The sequence below is a fragment of the Elephantulus edwardii genome, unplaced genomic scaffold (genome assembly GCF_000299155.1).
Source record: "Elephantulus edwardii isolate Elephantulus edwardi_28Jun2011 unplaced genomic scaffold, EleEdw1.0 scaffold00083, whole genome shotgun sequence".
NCBI classification, from domain to species: Eukaryota; Metazoa; Chordata; class Mammalia; order Macroscelidea; family Macroscelididae; genus Elephantulus; species Elephantulus edwardii.
Window position 1 is genome coordinate 3,153,702 of NW_006399833.1, and position 24,967 is coordinate 3,178,668.

At 37.5% G+C, this 24,967-nt stretch overlaps 1 protein-coding gene across 1 annotated transcript in view; it reads left to right on the plus strand.

Moving 5' to 3' along the window:
• Positions 1-12,032: 12,032 nt before the first annotated feature.
• LOC102857146 (protein PIH1D3-like) overlaps positions 12,033-24,967 on the plus strand; it is a 77,482-nt gene continuing 64,547 nt past the window's right edge. Inside the window, 4 exon segments of the mRNA XM_006889945.1 lie at positions 12,033-12,179; positions 14,107-14,262; positions 19,374-19,446; positions 24,460-24,565. Of these exon segments, the coding sequence (XP_006890007.1) occupies positions 12,033-12,179; positions 14,107-14,262; positions 19,374-19,446; positions 24,460-24,565 (482 nt within the window).

Consider the following 24,967-nt stretch of genomic DNA (forward strand, 5'->3'; position numbering starts at 1 on the left):
TTCAGTGACTGGGATAATTGGGATGGGAGTGTCGGAGACAGTGCGATTGGCACAGGACAGAGCAGAGTTTAGGGCTGTTGTACATAGGGTCGCTGAGTCGCAGGCGACTCGACGGCACATAACAACAACAACAACAACAACAAGGTATTTAGTACTTGTAACAATACTATGAGATTGGCAATGTCTTAAGTATCTAATGCTACCTAACAGAATTTCACAATTGGATGCTACTTAACAAATACAAATTTACTCAAAAATAAAAATTTACTCATTCATGGTTTAGGAAGTTAGAAATAAATATGTTCAAGGCACCACCTCAAGTGGAAGGCTTTAACTCTGTGTCAACTCTAAAGGAAGGTATGTGTCTCCCTTCAACATCTGTGGGGCAGGTAATCTTGGAGATTTCTGTGTCTCTTAACATCATCGGTCTCCCCTTGGGCCTAGTTGGGTCCCAATTCTTTTTTCTTAGTGGTAATAGGTCTTTCTCTCCCTGCTGGTATCTCTCTCCCTTTATGTTGTTCAAGAAAACAATGATGCAGGCCATACCCTGGGTGTGATGGTTAAGATCCTGTGGCAACTTGGCTGCCTATAATTTTCTGATTTGGCAGTTTTAATGTAGTCATTCCATTGATGAGAACCGATATGATGCAATCGTTGACTACGTAAGATCTGTTACAATATAATCATGTCTTTAAAAAAAATTTGTCAACACTGAACCATTTCAGGAAGTAGCATATAATTAAGAACCAATGGTAATGAAGGAAAAAGATCAAGATACACTGGAGGCATTGGCAAAAAATAAAGCCTCAAGAATTTATGGAACATCAATTAACATGTTTCCACAAACAGATGCAGGCCTGAGTATGCTAAGTAGTTTATGCCAAGAAATTTGGAAGACAGCTAACAACTAACTGGAAGAGATCCATGTTTATTACAGTTTTTTAAAAAAACCAACCTTTCCAACAAATACTGTATGGTGCCACTGTTGTAGAATGAGGCTGACATCAAGGTGGGGGTTGTTGTTGTTGTTGTTGTTGTTTGATGCCGTCGAGTCGTAGACGACTCATAGCGACCCTATGAACGAACGGCCTGAGCACTGTTCGTACATAGAGTTTCCAGAGGCAAGCCATTTCGGAAGTGGATGCCGCTCCTGCTTCCACAAGGTGGGGGTAAGACTGAGAAAAACTGGACAAATTATGTATACGGCATTGAAGCTAATGAGGGAGAGAACAGTTTAAAAGTAATATATCATATGGCATTATGATTATCTTAAGAGTTCTGAATGAGGGTTGCAGAGTGAAGTATACTTAGGGTGGGGGTGAGGGGGTGTGGGGGAACTGTATACCAATGAAGGAGTTTTTTCTTTTGCTTTTCAAGGAGAAGAGGGAACTGGGAGTGGGAGTGGGGTGTGCGGGGAGAAAATTGCAACAATGAATGAATGGAAATCCAAAATCTCTATAAATGTTCATTAAAATTAATAAAAAACCCTACCTTTTCCTTTGGAATATGATAATTATTGAGCAAGATCATTAAAATCACATTCTTGCTGAGAATTGTTTAAAAATTACTGGAGCAGTACATCAACAGGAAACTGCCAGCAGTTCAAGCTGGATTCAGAAGAGGCTGTGGCACTACAGATATCATTGCTGATGTGAAATGGATTTTGGCTGAAAGCACAGAATACCAGAAAGATGTGAATTTTTGTTTTCTTGCCTATACTAAGGCATTTGTCTGTGTGGATCATTACAAATTGTGGCTAATATTGAGAAGAATGAACACTTAATTGTGCTAATGTGAAACCTAATCAGAGACCGAGAAGCAATTGTCTTATCAAGGGAATCTTTCTTGCACGGTTTAAAATCAGAAAATGTATGCGTCAGTGTTGTATTTTTTTCTCCATACCTATTCGATTTGACCAGTTTGCTGAGCAAATAATTTCAAAGGTTGGACTTATTTTTTTTTAAGAAGAATGTAGTATCAGAATGGAGGAAGACACACCAACAACTCATGTTATGCAGTTGACACAACCTTGATTGCTGAAACTGAGGAAGACTTGAAGTGCTTGCTGCAGAAGATCAGGAACTACAGCCTTCAATACGGATTACATCTCAACTTCGAGAAAACAAGAATACTTTGCATTGGACCAATACCCAACATCAAGAGAGATGGAGAAAATATTGAAGTTGTCATCTTAATTTTACTTAGATCTACAATCAACACCCATGGTAACAGGAGTAAAGAAATCAAAAGACATTGGAAAAACCTGTGTCAAGGTACAGGATGCTAAAGAGCAAGAATGTTGGTTTAAATACCAAAGTGCGCCTGATGCTTATTTTCCATGGTATTTCCAATGATCTATGATATGTTTAGTTGCTTTCTAAACATCTGAAAGTTGGATAATGAAAAAGGATGGCAGAAGAAGAATCAATGCCTTTGATTTGTCGTGTTGGAGAAGAGTATTTAAAATCTCATATACTGCCAAAAGAACAAACAAATTTGTCTTGGAGGAATTGCAACCAGGCTTCTCCTTAGAGGCAAGGATGGTGAAACTGTCTCACATGCTTTGGGCATATTGTCAGGAGGGAAGGACCAGTCCTTGGAAAAATACATCATTGTAGGGAATATTGGGGGTCAGAGACATAGAATACTGTGAACAAGATGGATTGACACAGCAACAGTAGGCTTGAGCATATCAACAATTATAAGGATGACTCAGCATAGGGTAATATTCAGATCTGTTCTTCATAGAGTCACTATTAGTCCACTGGATAGCACCTAACAGCAACTCATGAGATCTTATATAATTACCTCCTTGAAGACATTTTTTATGGGGAGCCAATTAGTTGAAAAGTAGTTTCATCAAGAGTTGGCCTATATTTGTTGGACATCCGAATGTCTTCTTTGGTGAAGTGTCTGTTCATATCCTGTGGCCATTTTAATTGGGTTATTTACCTTTATTTTGTTGTGGTGCTTGAGTATAAATTCTAGATATAAGTCCCTTATCAGACTTGTCATTAACAAATATTCCCCCCCCCCAGTCTGTGGCTTTCCTTTTTATTCTGTTGGAGAAATTTTTAGATGTGCATAGGGATTTGATTCTTAGAAGGTCCCGTTCATCTATTTTATCCTCTCCTGATTGTAGATTTTTTTAGGATGCTTGGAAGACTGTTTATGTTGTGGATTAGGACTTCCAGAGTTCTTCCAAGCTTTTCTTTAATGAAATGTATAGTCCTTGGTTTTAGTCCTAGGTCCATGATCTATTCTGAGTTGGTTTTTGTGTATGCAGTGAGGTGTGGATCTTGCTTGAATTTTCTACAGGTAGTTTTCCAATTTTGTCAACACCATTTGTTAAAAAGGCTGTCATTTCCCCACTTAACTGATTTCATCTCTTTGTCAAGAATCAATTGACCATAGGTAGATGGGCTGATTTCTGGACACTCTTAGCACCAGTAGCCAGGTAATGTAAAAGTGCATTGTGATGGGAAATTCAGCTGTTAGGGACCTCTCCAGGGTTCTGAAGAGCAATGATGTAACCCTGGAGACTAAGGTTCATCTGATACAGGCCATGGTCTTTGCAATCACTTGTTATGCATGGGAGGATAGAAGGAGAATTGATGCCTTTGAGATGTGGTGTTGGAGAAGAGTATTGAATGTACCATGGACTGCCAAGAAAACAGATTCATCCTGGAGAGGGTTAAATCAGGCTGCTCCTTGGAGGCAAGGATTCTGAGGCTTTGTCTGACATACTTTGGACATGTTGTAAGGAGAGACAGGTCCTTGGAGAGGGACATCATGCTTGGTAGGGTGGAGGGACAGCACAGGAGGGGAAGACCCTCTATGAGGTGGATTGATTCAGTGACTGGGGTAATTGGGATCAGTGTGTCAGAGGCAGTACGATAGCACAGGATAGAGCAGGGTTTAGGGCTGTTGTACATAGGGTGGCTGTGAGTCACAAGCGGCTCGACGGCACATAACAACAACAACAATAACAACAGCATTCTATTGATCTTTATCTCTGTCATTATACCAGTACCATGCTGTGAAGAAATGTTCAAAATCCCTGGCTCTAAAAGAGATGCAAATCAAAACAACTATGAGATATCCTCTCACCCCAGTAAGAATAGCAAAATTTAACAGAACAGCAAATATTAAATGCTGGTGAAGTTGCTGAGAAACTGGAACCCTTATTCACTGTTGATGGGAGTGTGAAATGGCGCAACCACTATGGAAGTCTGTATGGTGTTTTTTCAAAAAGTTGCAAATAGAAATCCCATTTGACCCAGCATTTCTTCTACTGGGAATATACCCTAGAGAGACCATAACTGCCACCCAGGCAGGTATATGCTCACCCATGTTTATTGCAGCTTTGTTCACGATAGAGTTGGAAACAACCTATGTGTCCATCAACAAACAAATGGATAGAGAAGCTGTGGTATATTTACACAATAGAATACTATGCTGCATTGAAAAACAAGGAACTCATGCAATATTATTCAAAATGGGTGACCCTGGAGGACATTATGCTGAGTGAAATATCTCCGTCACAAAAAAAGGCAAATAATGCATTGTGCCGCTGTAGTACAATGGAGGACATTATACTGAGTGAAATATCTCAGTCACAAAAAAACACAAATACTGCATAGTGCCACTTTTGTAGGATGAGAATGACAGCAGGGTTGGGGTAAGAATGAGAAAAATTGGATAAATTATGTATACTGTATTGAAACAGATAAGGGAGAGAACAGTTTAAAAGCAATATATGATTGGGTATTATGTCTATGACAAGAGTCCAGAATTAAGGTTGCATAGTGGAGTGTACTCGGGATGGGGGGATTGTATACCAATGAAGGAATTTTTTTTTTTACTTTTCAAAGAGAAGAGCGAACTGGGGGGGGAGGGGTAGGCAGGGAGGAAAATGCAGCAATGAATGAATGGAAATCCACAATCTTTGTAAATGTTCGTTAAAATTAATAAATATTTTTAAGACAAAAGTTGGCCTGCATCAAATATAAATGGACATTTGGTCAAGCTCTCTTGCTTTTCTAGAACCTACATCTGTCTTGTGTATTCTGGTTCTTTGGATTTGCACCAATGACTTACCTTACCTTTTAACCTTAGATTGTTGTTGTTGTTATTGTTGTTGGGTGCCATCGAGTTGGAATCGACCATAGGTGAACCTCCAGCAGGTTTTCCAAGGTAGTAATCGCATGGGAAGATTGCTCATCCTTCTCCCAGACTTTAGATAAGTTAGCCTCTAAAGCGGACCTTGTATTTATCAGCCTTTATAGCTATATGACGACCCTCAGCAAGATGGACTGACACAGTGACAATCTATCATTCAGATGGTGCAGGATAGGGAAAGCCTCAAATCTGTTGTTTATAGGATTGCTAAGAGTTGTGGTTGACTCCATGACATCCAACAACAGCTACATGACTCCAGAGAAGCCTCTCCCCTGAGGTCTGGCCATGGACCTGGGATTTACTGTATTATCAACTTCTCCAAACATGTGAGCTATTTCCTTGAGATAAATCTCTCTCTCTCTCCCTCTATATACACATATATGTATACTTGACTTTCTATACACATAAACTATAGAATTCCCACTCCACATATAACTGGAGGATTTTTTCAAGTGATATATGGATGGTAGAAGTATAAATACTTGCAATTTTATTCTTATCTCTTTTTCTGTGTGTATATTTATATTGTTGTTGTTGTGTACCGCAGAGTTAGAACCAACCCATAGCTGACCCCCTGATGGGTTTTCAGAGGCAGTTAATTACACAAGAGAAGACTACTCATCCTTATCCTGTAGAACAGCTGGTGAATTCGATCTGCATGCCTTTGGTATTGCAGCGCAGAGCCCTTACTCTTAACCAATACAATATAATAATACCTCTATGCTAGATGCACAAGGTAATTTTAACTTGTGTTTAATGCACTCAGCATCTTTGATAAGTATTAAGATCACTTTACTATAATGGGAAAAGCAGACAAAATAATAGAAAACACCATGTGCAGGCAGATAGATTTTGTCATCTAACTTTACCACTACAAATTAATGTTCCAGGCACAAAGATCTTAGTGGTTAATTTAATAAAATTACTAAAGAAATTCTTCTCCTGAGTTAATTATATAAAATAATGTTTACAGACTGTGATCCTTGAACCTTCTTTTCTCTACCTCTTTGACTCTTCCCCTCCTGCCCCCCCAAGCTTTGAATAAAACCGTTTGATTAAAAAAAAATCAGTGGAATGCTAGGAGTGTTTACTATTCATTTTATGTCCAGACCACTAACAAAGGCCTAATCTTGTAGCCTTTACTTGGACAATTCATTAAAGTCTGACATCACTATTTTAGAGATGTTGAAATTCTACTCCAAATGTAACTGTTGAGTTTATAAGCAGTTGTGATTTTTTACATTCATTTTAATGAAAATTTATAGATACTTAGGGTTTCTTTTCATTCATTGTTGCACTTTTATCCCTGCCCACCCCCCCAATTCACTCTTCTCTTTGAAAAGTGAAAGAAAAATTCTTTCATTGTTATGCAATCCCTAGCCCCAAGTCCACTCCAATGTGCAGCCTTCATTCTGGACTCCTGACATGACAATAATACCTAATCATATATCCCTTTTAAACAGTTCTCTCATCTTTTTTATTGCAGTATACATAAATCTTTCTCATTCTCCCACCATCCTGATGTCAGTCCTGTTTTACAACAGTGGCACTATGCAATATTGGTCCCTTTATGACTTAGATATTTCACTCAGCATAATGTCCTCCAGGGTCACCCATTTTGAATAATATTTCATGAGTTCCTTGGTTTTCAATGCAGCATAATATTCCATTGTGTGAATATAGTAGAGCTTCTCTATCCATTCGTTTGTTGATGGGCACTTGCATTGTTTCCAACTTTTTGCTAGTGCGAACAAAGCCGTAATAAACATGGGTGTGCATATATCTGATTGGGTGGCGATTATGGTTTCTTTATATTCCCAGTAGTGGAATTTCTGGGTCAAATGGTATTTCTATTTGCAACTTTTTGAGAAAGTGCCATACAGCCTTCCATAGTGTTTTCACCATTTTACATTCCCACCAACAATGAATAAGGGTTCCAGTTTCTCCACAACCTTGCCAGCAATTGATATTTGCTGTTCTGTTAAATTGCTATTCTTACTGGGGTGAGATGTTATCTCATAATTGTTGTGATTTGCATCTCTCTTTGAGCTAGGGATTTTGAACATTTCTTCATGTGCTTGTTGACCATCTGAATGTCTTCTTTGGTGGAATGTCTGTTCTTAATTTGTGCCCATTTTTCGATTTGATTATTTAACTTTATCTTATTGTGGTGCCTGAGTATTTTATAAATTCTAGATATAAGTCCGTTGTCTGACATGTCATTATCAAATACTTTTTCCCAGTCTGTGGCTTCCCTTTTTACCCTGTTGGAGAAGTTTTTGGATGTGCATAGGGATTTGATTCATAGAAGGAACCATTCATGTATTTTATCCTCTCCTTGTTGTAGATTTTCGAGGATACTTGGAAGACTGTTTCTGTTGTGGATTAGGACTTCTAGAGTTCTTCCAAGTTTTCTTTAATGAAGTTTATATTCCTTGGTTTTAGTTCTAGGTCCATGATCCACTTTGAGTTGGTGTTTGTTTATGGAGTGAGGTGTGGATCTTGATTGAGTTTTCTGCAGATATTTTTCGAATTTTGTCAACACCATTTGTCAAAAAGACTGTCATTTCCCCCACTTGACTGATTGCATCTCCTTGTCAAAAATCAGTTGACCATGGGCTGATTTTGGGATTCTCAGTTCTATTCCATTAATCTATGTGTCTGTCATTGTATCAGTTCCATGCTGTCTTGACTACCACCGCAGTGTATTAGGATTTGAAATCAGGGAGTGAGATGCCGCCTACCTGGTTTCTCTTTTTAAGGAGGGCTTTGTGTATTCGGGGCCTCTTTCCAAATGAAATTGAAGATTGCCTTTTCCATCTTGTTGAAGAATGGTATTTGTATTTGTATTTGTATTGGGATTGCATTGGACGTGTAAATTGCCTTTGGTAGTATTGTCATTTTCACAATATTGAGTCTTCCTATCCATAAGCAAGGTATATTCTTCCACTTCTCCAGGCCTCTTTGTTTCTTGTAGTAATGTTTCATAATTTTCTTTAAATAGATCCTTTGTGCTTCTAGTTAGGTTTCCTTCTAAGTATTTTATCTTGTGAAGGGTATTGTTTTATCAGATCCAGTTCTGTATTCTCTTTGTCACTGTAGAGAAATCCAATTGATTTTTGTATGTTGATCTTGTATCCTGCCACTTTGCTGAATTGGTTAACTATGTCCAGTAGGTTTTTTGCTGAGTCTTTAGGGTTTTCTAAGTGTACTATCATATCATTTGCATACAGAGATAATTTTACCTCCTCTTTGCCAATTTGGAAACCTCTTATATCCTTCTCTTGCCCCATTGTTATATCTAAGACTTCCAGTACAATATTGAATAGGAGAGGTGACAGTGGGCATCCTCGCCTAGTTCCTGTTCATAAAGTGAGTGCCTTTAATCTCTCTCCTTTGAGAAAAATGTTGGCTCTCAGGTTTGCATATATGCTTTTTACTATGTTGAAGAAATTCCCCTCTAATCCTGTTTGGTTGAGTGTTTTAATCAGGAAAGGCTGTTGGATTTTGTCAAAGGAATTTCTCCATTGATAGGATCATGTGGTTCTTGTTCTTTGCTTTGTTAATGTGATTAATTACACTGATTGGTGTTTTGGGATTTTTTTATGTTGAACCATCCTTGCATACCTGTTATGAATCCCATTTGATCATGGTGAATTATTTTTTTTTATGTATCGTTGGATTCTATTGGCTAGTATTTTATCCAGGATTTTTGCATCAATGTTCATGAGAAATATTGCCCTATAGTTTTCTATTTTGGTGGTGTCATTACCTGGCTTTGGTATCAAGTATATGTTTTATGTTTCTCTATTTCCTGAAATAGTTTCTGTAGAATTGGTGACAGTTCTTCTCTGAATGTTTGATAAAATTCACTTGTAAAACCATCTGGTCCATGACTTTTTTTGGCTGAAAGTTGGTGTATTGTTTTTTCAGTTCTTCTTTTGTAATGAGTCTGTTCAGGTGTTCAGTTTCAGTTTGTGTCAGTTTAGGATCTTTGTCATTTTCTACGTATTTTCCATTTCCTCTAGGTTTTCATAGTTGTTTGAGTATAATTTTTCCATAATATTCCAGTGTTAGCATTTTTATTCTAGTGGTTTCTGTTGTGATGTTGCCCATTTCATCTCTTATTCGGATTATTTGTGTCTTTCCTTTCCTTTGTTAGTTTCACTAGTGGTTTGTCTATTTTATTGGCCTTTTCAAAAGACCAACTCCTTGTTTTATTGATGGTTTCAGTTGTTTTTCTATTTTCTATTTCATTTATTTCTGCTCTAGTTTTTATAACTTTTTTAGAGGCTGTCTGTTGGGGTTTCTTGCTGTTATTTTTCAATTTGTTGGAAATGTTGGGTTAGAGAGTCAGTGGTCATTTTTTCCTGCCTTTTGATGTGTTTGCTTATTGCTATATATTGACCTCTGTTTACTGCTTTGGGTGTTTCCCAGAGGTTTTTGGTAAGTGGTGTTTTCATTGTCATTTGTTTCAACAAACTTTTTAATTTCATTTTTTGTTTCTTCTAGTACCCACTCATGTTCAAGGAAGGTGTTGTTCAGCTTCCAAATGTATTTGGGTTTTTCCTCCTCTATCACCTTTTTACTAATTTTTCATTTTGTATCGTTGTGGTCTGAGAAAATGCTTTGTATTATTTCTAGTTTTTTAATTTATTGTTGCTTGCCTTGTGACCCAAAATGTGATCTATTTTGGAGAAAGTTTCATGCATACTGGAGAGGAAGGTATACTGTACTTTTTTGGGGGGTGAATTAACCTATAAATATCTATGAGGTTGAGTTGGTTTATTGTGCAGTTAATTCTTGAGCATCTTTGTTGAGTTTTTTTTCTGGTAGTTCTATCTTTTCTTGAGAGGGGTGTATTGAAGTCTCCAAGTACAATAGTAGTGTTGTCTATTTCCTTTTTCAGTTTGTTAATTTTTTAAAAATATATTTTGCTGGTCTTTCATTTGGTGAATAGTTATTATTGTTATGTCCTCTTGTGATCATTTTTGTATTGAAATATATTATATTGGAGATTGATATCACTTTCCTACTTTCTTCTGGTTGCCATTTGCTTGGTATATTTTCCCCCCCCACTCTTTTATTTTTAGTCTTTATCTTCATTTTTCAGGTGTGTCTCTTGTAGATAGGATATTGATAGATTTTGGGTTTTTTAATTCAATCAGCTACTCTTTTTCTCTTCAGAGGTGCATTCAAACCATTCACCTTCAGTGTGATTATTGAAAGGCAGGGTTTTATTGCTATCACTTTGTTGAGGTTTTTTGGTGTTGTTGCTGGTTGCTTTCATCCATCCTGCTTTCTATGGCACCTCTGTAAGAAGGACATTTTTCAGTGTTTCCTACAATGCTATTCTTGTTTTTACAAACTCCCTTAGGTTCTGTTTTTCTTGATCCCTCCTTCATATTTGATGGATAATTTTGCTGGGTACAGTATTTTTGGTTGACAGTTGTGTTCTTTGAGTGTTTGATATATGTCCTTCCACTATTTTCTTGCTCACATGGTTTCTGATGAGAAATTGGCCCTTAATCTTCTTTGCTCTCCCTTATAGGTTACTCTTCGTTTCTCCCTTGCTGCTTTCAGAATTCTCTCCTCAGCTTTGCTTCTGGCAAATTTGATTATGATTTGCCTTGATGTTTTTCTTTTGGGGTCTATTCTATATGGTGTTCTCTCAGCTTTTTGAATTTATTCTCTCATTCTTCATTATGCCTGGGAAGTTTTCCTCTAGTAATTCTTCCACAACTTTTTTTGATGTCTTTGCTTGCTTCTTTCTGTTCTGGGATTCTGATAATATGCATGTTATTTCTATTGATGGTGTCCCACATTATTCTTAGGTTTTCTTCTTTTTCCTTCCTTTTTGATTCTACTTTTTGCTCTAGCAGACCAGAGGTGACAATTCTCTCTTCTATTTCACTGGTTCTGTGTTCTTCCATCACTTCAACTGTGTTCATGTGCCCCTGCATCATGTGGACAGAATCGGAAACATTGGACCTCATATTTTGGATCATTGTTTCTTGTTTTTCTAGTGCCATTAATGACTTGTTTGTTTAATCTGCGTTGTTTTGGATTTTTTTAAGCTCCTCCTGATTTTTGCTTGCAGTGTTCTTTAATTCTTCAAGTTTGTCTTTCACCCATTGAAAAGATTCAATCCTTGTTCTTTTAAATTCTGTGTCAGAAAGTTCCATCAGACTTTCTGGCTTCAGGAAATCCATTGATACTATGTGACTTTTTGGGAGTGGCATCTTGCTTAGCGCTAGTGTACTGTGTGGGATAGTTTGCTTTCTTCAAGACATTGATAGGTTCTTGACCTGAAAACAATGCTCTAGAAATCAGTTGGGCAGCTAACCCACCTTTTTTTCTCTGAACTTCTGGGTCATGGGAAAGTTCAGTTCAGGGCCTGTGAGAGCAGCCTCTTGTAGCTAAGCCAGATCAAGCTGCTCCGGATCAAAGGCAAATTGATTGGATGTGTAGGCACAGGTGTCCAGCCGAATGGAGACCAGGGCAGATGGGGGGGGGGCGTGCAGCAACCAGGGACTTCACACAGATTTTAGCTGTCTGGGTGTGCTCATGAGTGGGGTCCCTACTCAAATTTCAGCTGTCTGTCTCCCACCCAGCAGCTCTCGATCAGCAGTCCTTGGCCAGTGGCCCTTGCCCAGTGCCCCTTACCCAAGTGCCCCCGCCACTGGGTCCAGTGGGTCTTAAAAAAACTCAAATTCCCACTGACCCACTTGCTACTATTGGTCTGTGGCGCCCAAGAGAACTCAGTCAAATTCCTATTGGCCTGCTCACTCCTGGGTGTTCTCCTTGGCAGTTTTCAGTGCCCAAGAAAACTCCATTAAATTCCTACCAGCATGCCTGATCCTGGGTGGCAGGGGCACGAGGAAACTCAGTCAAATTCCAACACTCAATTTCCCACTAACCTTTCTCCTCACAGATGGGTTCCACAGCAGCTCGGCTGGCAGCTTCTGGCTTTGGTCAGCCCGCAGGTCGATGCTCCTGTAGCTCCCAAACGAATTAATTTAATGAAAGTTCTGACTCAAATTCCTACAGTCTCTGTGCACTTTGACGGTCTCTCTAGTGGTCTATTTCTATGCAGCTTGCTGCTCCCTCACCTCCTCACACTGCTTTCTCCACCACAGCCATCTTATAATAATAATTTTTTAAAAAGTTGTGATTTTTTTAGTTATGATTTTTTTAATTTTTTTAATTTTTATTGAATCATTTTTACGTGTACCGTCAAATCAGATCTGACAGGTACAGGAGGAGATTTCCCTCTCCTTCTCCAGCAGAGCATCAGGTGGATTTGAACAGCGTACCTCTGGGATTGCAGTGCAGCGTCTTGCCACTAGGCCACCAGAGCTCCCTTTTTTAAGTTATGCTTTTAATGACTTATTTTCCAAGATTTCCACTGTAGATGTACATAATATGACTGAGTAAAATAGTTCCTGTGTTTTAAGAACTTTCAGGAAACCCAGTGAACCACTCAGTAGAGTTCTCAAATGATAATATGACACTAGGCATCATGAAGTGGGTTCAATTCATAGTGACCCCATGTACAACAAAACACTGCTTGGTCCAGTGTTACCCTCACAACCACTGATATGGCTGAGCCCACTGTGTCAAATGACATCTCATTGAGAGTCTTTCTCTTCTTTGTTGATTCTCTCCTTTTCCAACCATGATGTCTATATGCAGGAATTGGCCTTCCCTGGTAACATTCCAAAGTATGTGAGACAAAACCTCATCATCCTTGTTTCTAAAGAGTGTTCTGGTTACACTTTTTAAAGATAGATATGTTCTTTTGGAAGCCCATGGTATATTCAGTACTCATCACCAATACCACAATTCAAAGGCATCAGTTCTTCTGTACTCTTCCTTATTTGTTATCCAACTTTCACATGTGACTGATGTAACTTAGAATACCATAGTTTGGGTCAGATTCACCTTAGTCTTCATAATGACATCCTTGCTCTTTAAGACTTTTAAGAAAGTCTTTTGCAGCAGATCTTCCCAGTGTAATATAGCATTTGATTTCTTGACTGCTGCTTCCAGGGATGTTGATTATACATCCAACTAAAGTGGAAATCTCGACAACTTTAAAGTTTCCATTTATCAAAGTGTTGCTTACAGGTCCAGTTGTGAGGATTTTTGTTTTTCTAGATGCAGTGGTGATCATCATGAGAAAATCTTTCAAGTCTTCTTCATATATAGCAAGCATTCTTGTGTCATCCTCATAGTGCATATTGTTAATGGAACTTCCTCTAATCCTGAAGCTTTGTTCTTCTTCATAGAATCTAGTTGTTCGGATTATTTGTTCAGTATGCAGATTGAATAAATATGGTGAAAATATACAATCCTGATGTACACCTTTCCTGATTTTACACCATGTATTATCTCCTTGTTCTGTTTGAAAAACTACTTCTTTGTCTGTGTACAGGAGCATACATTGTTCTCTAATTATCATTATTTTCAGTGTTATCTATAATTTGTTACTCTCCACACAGTTGAATTCCTTTGTGTAGTCATTGAGAAATGGGTAAATGTTGCAAATAATGATGGACAGTCTAAATGACACTGGCATACACTTTCTCTAGAGCTAGACCATGATACTTGGTGCATTTTTAACCAATTACTGAAGTAGTTCTCAGGCCCACTAAAGTCTGAGAAATACTGTGGTATGTGCTCAATAAAGGCTTGTTAAATGAAATGCAAACATTCAGAAAAGCAAGGTCAATGCTTGAGTTTACTTGCTGCCTCAGAACAATGAGTCTGCAGACTATCTTGGAGTTTTACAAAGATTTTAAAAGAAGAATAAAACAACGAAATGAATCAGGATAAGAAGAAAGTGATGATATTTTTAAAAGCTTTGTGTCTTAACTAAAATAGAAATGTAAAACACCTCTTTCTGTTTATCTTTTTCCTCAGAATCTGGAATCTGAAAATTCAGAGTAGGAAAAGATGGCAACTGAAAATCTGAAATCTGAAAATCTGGAAAATGAAACAGTTTCTTCGGTTGCTGCTTTACAGGCCCTCTCTAAGCTACTCTGTCCTGAAGAAGAAGCTGATTTCGAATTTGAACAGGTGGTCATATACTTAAAGATAAATTAGTTTTTCTTGAATTAAGTTATGAAACTGTATTTGAACAACTTGTTCCAACCTTGCAGTGGGAGCAGGGGTATGTCATTTGATACATACACAGGAGGTTGCAAAGCTGATTATGCATGAGAGTATAACCTCTAGCACATTTCTAGTGAATGTAATTATATATTTTTTCTAAACCACCTGAACACTGAATAGGAAAATAATTCTGTAACTATGGTAGCAGTCGCCACATTTCAAAATGTTTGTCATTTATATTTATGGCCAAAGAATGCTTGACAACCATAGCAAGAATTATAGCTGGGACTGTTTAAGACGACACAGCATTTCTCTGAAACAAACCTTCTCAATTATATATTAATTGGCCCTCAATTACCAGTCTCCTTGATTATGTTGTAGCTACCCATGAAAGCAGAAGAGAAAATATTTTGAAGCAACTAATGGAACAAACTAGCTTCATTTTGCTGAAATTGGCTTCTGCATACATAACTCGACTATAGCTGTGGAGTCTTAATTAATTAAGGAGCATTAGGGATCAGAACAGGTAACCCCTGGGGAACCTGAAGCACCAAGATGACTTTCATTTTGGCCAAGAAAGCTCCCTGAACTGATTTTAGTCACTCCAAGCTTACTGTGATTATTAGTAGAATGAAAAAATACTTAAAAAATTTTTTTGGAAAGAAACTGAATGAGTCAACCAAACATTTATTAATATTTCATCCAAATAAACATTGTTGACAGATTATATTACAAGATTAATTTAAAAAACATATTTTGCCAAACTCTTAGAAGCAAAATATTTTGGAAGGTTTTAGCAATGTTTAGAAAATGAGGTAAATGTGTTAAAATACTGACTTTGGAACTACCTCTTCTTTGTCAGAGCTTCCATCATCATTCTTTTTGTTTTATTGGGTTTTGTACAATTATTCATATACATTGTACTTCATCCATGTACATTGTATTTTATACAATCATTAATATATTTTTCATTTTATAAAATTACTTACTATTGATCAATATGTTTTTCATTTTTGTACATTATTTTATACATTCATTCATATACCTTGTGTGTTATATAATTACTAGTTTCCCCCTCCCTTTTTTAGAAAAATGTGACATTCAATACTCTTGTCAAAATATATCAAATACAGCTCTTCCCTTTTTGAAAAATTCTTTTTATCAGTTTATTGTCACATTAAAACAAAATGGAAAGCATTTTTACTCCTCTTCCCCCCTATTCAGGTACATAGGGGGTTTGGGTGTGTTTCACAGTTTCCTTCATGGACATTATGTTTCATGCAATCGTTCGCGTTCATTCTGTTTTATAAAATTAATCACCGTTGGACTATGCCCACCATTACCCTGTCTTTTCAGGTCTCAACTGGATATTTCCCATTTCCTTTCCCTCTCTCTCCTCTCCCCTTTCTTATGCCCCGCTTGTCACCTTCTCCTTCTGAACAGTTACACATATCATGTTTCTGTTTTCTAATTGCAATAACCATAATGTCTTTTCATGACAAATGCTTTGATGTTACCCCTATTCTCTGGTCTCCTGTTGTTGTTATTGTTGATTGCCTTTGAGTTGAGCAGGACTCATAGCAACCCTATGAACAAAAGGCCTGAAGCTCCTCTACAACTCCTTTAATATTAGAGGGTTTCAGCTACCAGATTGTCCATGTGAAGGCAAACAAACTTTGGGTCAGAAATATCATTATTATAGTACAATGTATAGACTTGTATAGTATAGACTTCTGGTGGTGTAGTGTGTTATGTGTTGCACTGCCAACTGAAAAGTCAATGGTTTGAATCTAGCAGCTCCTTCGGTGAAAGATGAACAGTCTTGTCTCTTCTTCTACAGATTTATAACCCTGGAAGGGTTGTAAATGGAGGGTCACTACAAGTAAGAATTGCCTTAACAGCAGCATAGTTTTCTTGTATAGTACAATACATCCATTTGTTTAGCATTATTTTAACAAAGTTTTTCATTGTTAAGATGAGCTTACCATGAGTGAACCATTTTCCATGAACATACATATCAATTGAGTCTTCTCTTTCTTTTTTTTTTTGCTATAATGTAATGTAGAAAAACAGGTATAATCAGATTCAATGGCTCAGTGACAATAGATTGGGCTTCTAATTCCCAGGAAGAAGGTGGGTAAAAAGAGCAGAATCAAATAAGATAAGAAACAGAGGTAAAACTTGTAAAAAAGGGAACTGATCTTGGAACTAGACGTCAAGAATTTTTAGTAAGGGAACAACAACAACAAAACCCTAGGAGGCTATGCAACAAATAAGACACACACACACACACACACAAAAATTTAGAGTAATGTATGAGTGAAGTTTTGGTTCAAACATTCTTCTAGGTAGTTAACAGAGGTTAAATTGTGGTTGCTGTGAAGCTGAACACTGTGACACTGATGTGTCAAATGTGTTAATGGTTACCCATGGTGGACAGTGTTTGGTGGAGCTCCCTGAGTAAAACAGCCTTAGAAGCAGAAGTGGCATTCAATTCTGTAATAGCTTGCCTCTGGAAACCCTATGAACCTGGAGTGAGGATGAAAGTCACACAAGTGTTGGGGACTTTCGTTCATAGGATTGCTATGAGTCACCTACGACTCGATGACACTTAACAATAACAACAACTTAAAATAGCAAACTAATATTTTCTGGGGGTCACATCCTTGGAAAGATAGGAAGAATAATTAAAATAAGTATTTGAGAAGCAATGATCTTAAAGGGAATTGGCAACTTGTAACTAGAACAGATTCAGAGATAGGACTTACCCTATTACAATGTCTGCCCCCTTTGGCATTTGTGTGTGGAGAGGTTTATTTGCATCTAGTGGTATTTATAGGGAAAAGTTGAGTGCTTATGAGAACAGAAAGACTATGATCATTTTCGTGAATTGTACAATTTATAGAGGAAAATGACTATAATAATGTATGATTCTCTATATCTGGGTTATAAGCAATTTTGAGATAATTGGTCATTCAGATCCTGCAGTACAGATATCATTAAAGGGTATAGGATTAGAGTATCAGAACAGTGGGAGAATAATTAATGTTTCTAATGAACTATTAAATTTTCCAGGAGAGAAACTGATTTTCCTGTTTTAACATGTATTAATCTTGGGAGCTGTAGGATGATTACAAAAGTGATGTGTTTTTGAGAATACACTCTTTGAAAACAGCAAGAGAACTGTTGTATACATATCAGTTCATTTACACTATCCCCACCATGAATTGGGAGAGAGCTTGCCTGTTGTTTTTCAAACTCATGAAAGGATTTTAAGGCCTATGGAAAATAAGATTGTACTTGGTTGAAATGAAATTTGTTCTTATACTGTAAGAGTAAAAGGCAGTCCTGTGGAGTGTGCATGCTTGTGCAGAAGATGGCAAAATAAATTCATGTTGAAAGAAGGCAGGAGAGGTTCAACATATGCTACCAACATATGCTATCATTTATTTGAGTTATTTCTGTTTAAGTCCATTGTCTCACTGTCATGAGATGGTGGGACAGAAAACTATTTCATACCCAAAGTGAAATAAAGGCAGTTGTAAATATATTTGAATTTGATTTGGAGTATTTGAATGGGTCTTTTGGAGTCTAAATAGTAGACTTTGTTTTGTTTTGTTTCATTTCTGTAAAATTTTCCCATATAGCTAAGCCCCTCCTAACTATGCCTCACTTACTGCCATCTAGTCAATTTCTACTAAAAGTGAACTTCTATTGGGTTTCTAAGGCTGTAAGTCTATATTAAATGGGAGGAGACTGGCCATGTTTCTTCTTTGGGGCCCTTGGTGAATTCCATCAACTGGAGCCATTTGATCTTTTGGTTAGTAGCCCAGTATGCTAGGGACTATGCCATCAGAGTTCCTTTAACTGTGATTCAAACTCAAACTCATTGCCATTCAGTTGAACAGACTCATAGTTGACCCTCCAGCAGTTTTTCAGAGACTGTAAATTGCACAAGAGGCTATTGTTCATCTTTCTTCTGCAAGACAACGGGTAGATTCAAATCCTCTGCTATGCAACTCCTTATCCACTAGGCTACTAAAGGCCCTTTATGACTGCTGTTTTTGTGTTGTTAGAGATCTGAACTCTTTCCTATCCTGTGCCATCCTCACAATCTCTGACAGATTCAAGCCCATTGCTGCAGTTATTGTGTCAATCTACCTGGTTGAAGGTCTTCCTTTCCTTCACTGTCCCTCTACCTTCCCAAGCATTATTTTCCTCTCCAAGGAATAACCTCACCTAGCAACATGCCTGGTGTATCATCTTTGCCTCTAAGAAGCACTCTGGCTGCACCTTCTCCAAGACATATCTGTTTGTTCCTTCGGCAGTCCATGGAATATTCCACATTCTTTTTCAACACCACAATTCAAAGGCATCAATTCTTCTGTCATCCTTAGTTACTGTCCAGTTGTCAGATGCATAGTAATTAATTGTGAAGACCTGGATGGCCTGGATTAGGCACACAATAGTCCTCATACTGACATAGTTGCTCTTCAACAATTTGGAGAGGTCCCTAATACCCCAAAATATCAGTGCTCTTATACTAACAGTTCTAACTTCTATAGATTATTAAGGTTCATTGTCTTATCCCTATTCTATATTTCCTTGTTACTGTTGATTTTCTTTTAAGTCATGATGACCTTATAGGACAGTATATGACTACCTCATATATTTTTCAATCTTTCTGGGAGAAGATTGCTATATATCTTCCACTCAGTAACTAGTGAATTTGAACTGCTGACTTTTTGGTTAGCAGCTAGAGTACTTAACTATTCTACCACCAAAGTTCATTCTCTACCCCCAGGGATAAGGATCTAGCCTGATGAAAGTCCGAATTTCTCCTCTAGTCTCTTAAGTATAATACTTTTTTAAAGGGCAAAGAAAAAAACATTAAATAATACTTGTCTTCTGTCTTTCAGTTGTATAATAATGATGTGTAATTCAACTAGAAGTTCTATATTAATATTTTAGATGAGAAGTGTATAAATTTAAATTATTAAAAAAATTAAATTAGTACTAGTCATTTGTGTTAAACAAATAGTAATTAGAGCATGTGGGACTCTTGTTTACTCCAGTCCAGTTGTTCATCTACTACCGGAGCCATGGGTCCTGGTAATATTGGACCACCTAAAACAGAAGATGTCAAAAGTAAGTTCTTTAATAAACAGTATAGATTAAATAGAGTAATATAATTGTTTTTCTGGTAGAAAAACTATAGGAAGAGTAATACTAACCAGTCTGAAAAAAGGCAAACGGTTGCCATTGAGTCAACTGACTCATGGAAGCTCATGGCAATCTAATGGTGTCAGAGTAGAACTATGCTCTATAGGATTTTTCATGGCTGATTTTCTTTCCTGGAAATAGATCACCAAGCCTTTATCTCAAGGCATCTCAGAGTGGACTTGAACCTCCAACTATTAGTTTAACAGCTGAGTATGTTAGCACTTATTAAAGATGTTCTGAAATAATTGTGAAAATGATGACCATTCATTTACAATAGAATGATGCTGTTGCTACCCCACTGTTGAAGGTAAGTTGTTTTATTAGTAATTTGCCTTGAATCATCCACATTCTTTGACATATATTCTTTTGATGGAAAACAAAAACTGCAGTGTGCTGCCAGGCAACTTTTTATTTCTTAGAGCTTTCTTAACAAGATCTTTAAAGTCTTCACTGACTACTCTCATAGATATATTTCTAGGACCCAATAAACTCTTATTTTACCATGATATGGGTCTCTATGTATTGTACAAATAGTTGGGGTAGATAGAAACTAGGCTTTTGCATGACTGATAGTGGCCATCTACTTTTAAGCATTTAAAGATGACATATAGAAACCCAGGTAACACCGAAATCTGCGTAAAGGACTAGTGATAGAGATTTTCTCTAAGATTCATGTCTACCTGAGGAAATACTAAAGTAAGATAAATGATTACTGTAGTCACTGTTACCAATTTCTTTAACTAATATTGTACTCTAAAGAATTATGCCATGCTTTCATGGAGAAAGTCTTAAAAGTTTTTAATAGAGTTAAACATGATGTAATGCTAAATAAAAACTAGCCAATTAAAAAAACCAACAAATTGTATAATATTTCAAGTTTATGACATTCTGAAAAAAAAAGCAAAATTATTGAGACATTGGAAATCTCCAGAGTCACCAGGGATTAAAAAGAAGGGAGAGGAATGAATAGGTGGAGTATAGGGCTTTTTAGGGGCAGTCGAATACTTTCTTATGGTGTCATAATGATAGACAGTTAACACTAAGCATTTGGCAAAATTCACAGCATGGTACACACAAGAGGAGCTCTGGTGGCTTAGCAGGTAAGGACTTGTGCTTCCAACCTAGAGGCAGGCAGTTTGGATCCACCGCTGCTCTGAGGGAGAAGAATGAGCAATCCCCTCCCTTGCATTGTACAATCTCTGAAAAGCATCTGCAAGATCAGCTATGAGCAGATTCTGACTTGATAGCAATGAGTTTAAAGGGGTGTTTTTGTACACACAAAGAATGAATTCTAATGTGAACTATGGACTTAATAATGCATCTGTTATAATAGTTCATCAATTATAACAATTATGGCAATGTATCAATTATTATGTTACAGGAATGAAAAATGTTAAAAGGGAAATATGCAGGGGGAGGGAAAAAATAGAAACTGAACTTTCTATGCAAGTTTGTTTTGTATATCTTGTAAATTCAACATTGCTCTAAAAAGGAAAGTTCTTTTTTTAAAAATCATGCAATACAAAATAAGACATTTCTACCCTAATTAAATATTATTATATATTTGAACTATTCATTCGTATAAAATGTGTACTGTTTCTGTCTTAATCTTGGTTCTCTCGAGGAGCAAATTCAGTTAAGGAGATGATAGATGATAGATAGGCAGATAGATAGATAGATGTGTAAGTGTGTATTAATTTTAATGTTTTAGGCAATAGTTGTTGCTGTGTACCATCTGGTCTGATCCAACCCATAGTTGACCCTCTGGTGGGTTTTCAGAAGCAGTTAATCATGCGGGAGGAGATTGTCCATCCTTCTCCTGTGGAGCATCTGGTGGATTTAAACCACCTGCCTTCGAGATTACAGCACAGCTTTTTTGCCATGAGGCAGTAGTACAAACTGGCAAGTCTCTAATCTGTGGGTCAGGCAACAGCCTGAAAACTTCTGCTGTTTTGTGTAGTTGTGGAAGTTGACGGATTAAAAAATCTACAGGTAAGGCTGGAGGCTGGGAGTCTCTCCTGGCTCAGATGGCAGAGCAAAGACTTTTGCAGGCTTAAATCCCCAAAGCCGGAAGCCAGGCAAGAGGAAGAGTATAGGGACCATAAAGAGAGAGCTTTGTCAAAACATCCACTTAGATACAGGAGGCAGGTCAAACACTCAGGGAAGTCCCCTTTCAGCTGATTAGCAGCTCACATCAGATCACAGAATAGAAGCTGTTTACATCATTCACTCACTCATTGCCATTGACTCGAAACCAACTCAAAACGGATTCTCCTGTGGGTTTTTAGAGGCTGTAAAATACCTGAGTGGAGACTGCTCATGTTTCTTCTTTGAAGCCACTGGTAGATTTGCACCACCAGGGAGATTCTGCCTTTGGGTTAGCAGAGCAACACCCTACTGACTGTGCCACTGAGAATCACCATGCAGCCAAGTTGACCAATAACATTAGCCATCACAATTTCTTTGCTTATATGTAGACCTGGTCAACTGACTAGAAGAGATATTTATTTATTCTCATTCCAAAAAATGGTGACCCAAGAGAGTGTGGAAATTATCGAACAATAACACTAATATCACACACTAGTAAAACCCTGCTGAAGATTATCCAGAAATGACTGGAACAGTACATTGGCAGGGAACTACCAGAAATACAAGCTGGTTTACAAGAGGTTGTGGCACTAGAGATATTATTGTCAATGTCAGATGGATTTTGGCAGAAAGCAAAGAGTACCAGAGAAATGTCTATCTGTGTTTCATTGACTATGTGGAGGCATTTGACTATGTGGTTTACAATAAATTGTGGCTAACCTTGAGGAGAATGGGAATCCCAGAAAACTTGATTGTGTGCTCATGTGAAACCTATATTCAGACCAGGAAGCAGCCCTCAGAACAGAGCAAGGCAACACTGCATGGTTCAAAATCAGGAAAGGATTGTATCAGGGATGCATTCTGTCTCCTTACCTTTTTAATGTATATGTGGAACAGATTATTCGGGAGGCTAGGTTTTATGAGGAGGAATGTGGCATTCAGATTGGAAGAAGACTCATCAACAGCCAACGAGTTGCAGATGACACAACATTGCTCGCTGAAACTGAGGAAGATCTGAGGCATTTGCTGCAAAAAAGTCAAAGACTTCAGCTTTCAATATGGATTGAAGCTCAACATCAAGAAAACAAAGGTTCTCACCACTGGGCCGTTTGGCAGCATCATGACAGTGAAGAGATTGAGATTGTTAATAGCTTTAGTTTGCTTGGCTCCACAGTCAACACTCTTGGCACCAGCAGCCAGGAAATTAAAAGACCAATTGCATTGGGAATGTCTTCTGTCAAGGACCTCTCCAGAGTACTGAAGAGCAACAACATCAGTCTGGAGACTAAGGTGCGCCTGATCCAGGCCATGGTCTTCACAATTGCTTGCTATATGTCAGAGAGCTTAAAAATGACTATGAATGATAGAGAATTGATGCCTTTGAGCTGTGGTGCTGGAGAAGAATATTGAACATACATACCATGGACTGCCAAGAGAACAAACAGATATGTCTTGGAGAAGGTGAAACCAAGTTTCTCAGAGGCAAGGTTATGAAGCTCTTCTCATACTTTGGGCATGTGACCAGGAGAGACCAGTCCTTGGAGAAGCACATCATGCTTAGAAGGGTGGAGGGACAGTGCAGGAGAGGAAGACCCCAAATGAGATGGTAACTGAGGCAGTGGGGCTAGGTGTGTCAGAGTCAGTAGGACTAGCTTAGGATAGGACAGGCTTCAGAGCTATTGTTCATAGGATCACTATGATGACTTGATGGCACATAACAACAATAACATATATCTAGAACTTATATAAATATATATCAACATGTATAACATATCTACTTAAGTATCTACAACTTATATATGTATATGTATATAAAACATATCTACAGAGAAAATAAAATATTAAAAAGCTTTATGGCCCTTTCTCAAAAAGTTACAAATAGAAATACCATTTGACCCAGCAATTCCTCTACTGGGAATTTACCCTAAAGAAACTGTAACTGTCACCCAGGCAGATATATGCACACCCATGTTTATTGTGGCTTTGTTCACAATACCAAAGAGTTGGAAACAACCTATGTGCCCATCAACAAATGAATGGATAGAGAAGCTCTGCTATAGTCACACAATGGAATACTATGCTGCATTGAAAATCTAGGAACTCATGCCATATTATTCAAAATGGGTGACACTGGTGGACACTATGATGACTGAAATATCTCAGTCACAAAAGGACAAATACTGCATACTGCCACTGTTGTAAAACAGGACTGACCTCAGGGTTGGGAGGAGACTGAGAAAGATGGGATAAATAATGTATACTGCATTGAAACAGATGAGAGATAGAGAGAGAGAGAGAGAGAGAGAGAACAGTTTAAAAGCGATATATGATTGGGTATTATGGTTATGACTAAAGTCCAGAATGAAGGTTGCATAGAGGAGTGTATGGGTGGGAGGAGGGGAGAATTGTATCTTAATGAAGGGGTTTTTTTTATTATTTTATTTTGTTTTGTTTTACTTTTCAAGGAGAGGCGTGAACTGGGGAGAGCGGTGGGCAGGGAGAAGAGTGCAACAATGAATGAATGGAAATCCAAAATCTCTGTAAATTTTCATTAAAATAAAAAAGCTGTATATCAAAATGTTGATATCAACTCTGAGCAATTGGATTACTGATTTTATTTTTTTCTTCCTTTTATTTGTCCACTTTTCCTGAATGTTGCACATTTAATATGTATTAATTTTGTTTTGACCAAAAGTAAATTAATTTGGCTTGTTTGGGCCCCAAAACAAGCTACTGAGTGCAAGTAGGAAATATTTTCCTTGTACTGTCCCCATCTGAGTGGAAGGAAAGTATTATTTAAAGGGAGAGAAACAGACAACAGCTTCATTTTTATCTTCCTTTTCTTTACAGTTATGTCTCAGACCAGGGTTGAACAAAGTGAGGAAATCTGGAATCCAGAAGAAGTGCCAGAAGGAGCCGAACATGATGACATGTGGGATGTTAGAGAAATACCCGAGTAAGTTATATGAAGCCTGGAATGTGTTTCAAGGTTTGAGTCAGATATGTCCTCAGATACCGTTCTATTTTTTTACAAGACTCACCACAGAGAAGATAGAGCTATATTGGGACACAGAAGACATATGTAATTGATGTGATTTATTTCTGTCAGAAAGAAACAAATAATAAAACATAAAGCCTTCTTTTTAGCGAATATCTAACAAAAAAGAAGAAATACAATACTTTCCATTACATATTTGTTGTTGTTGTTGTTGTTGTTAATCAGTGTAATTTCTAGATCCATCTTGAAGTACAACATTGTGAGTGATAGGATTATATCCATATGCTTACAAGGAAGTCCAGTGAATACCACTATCATTCAGATATATGCACCAACAACCAGAGCCAAAGAAGACTAGAT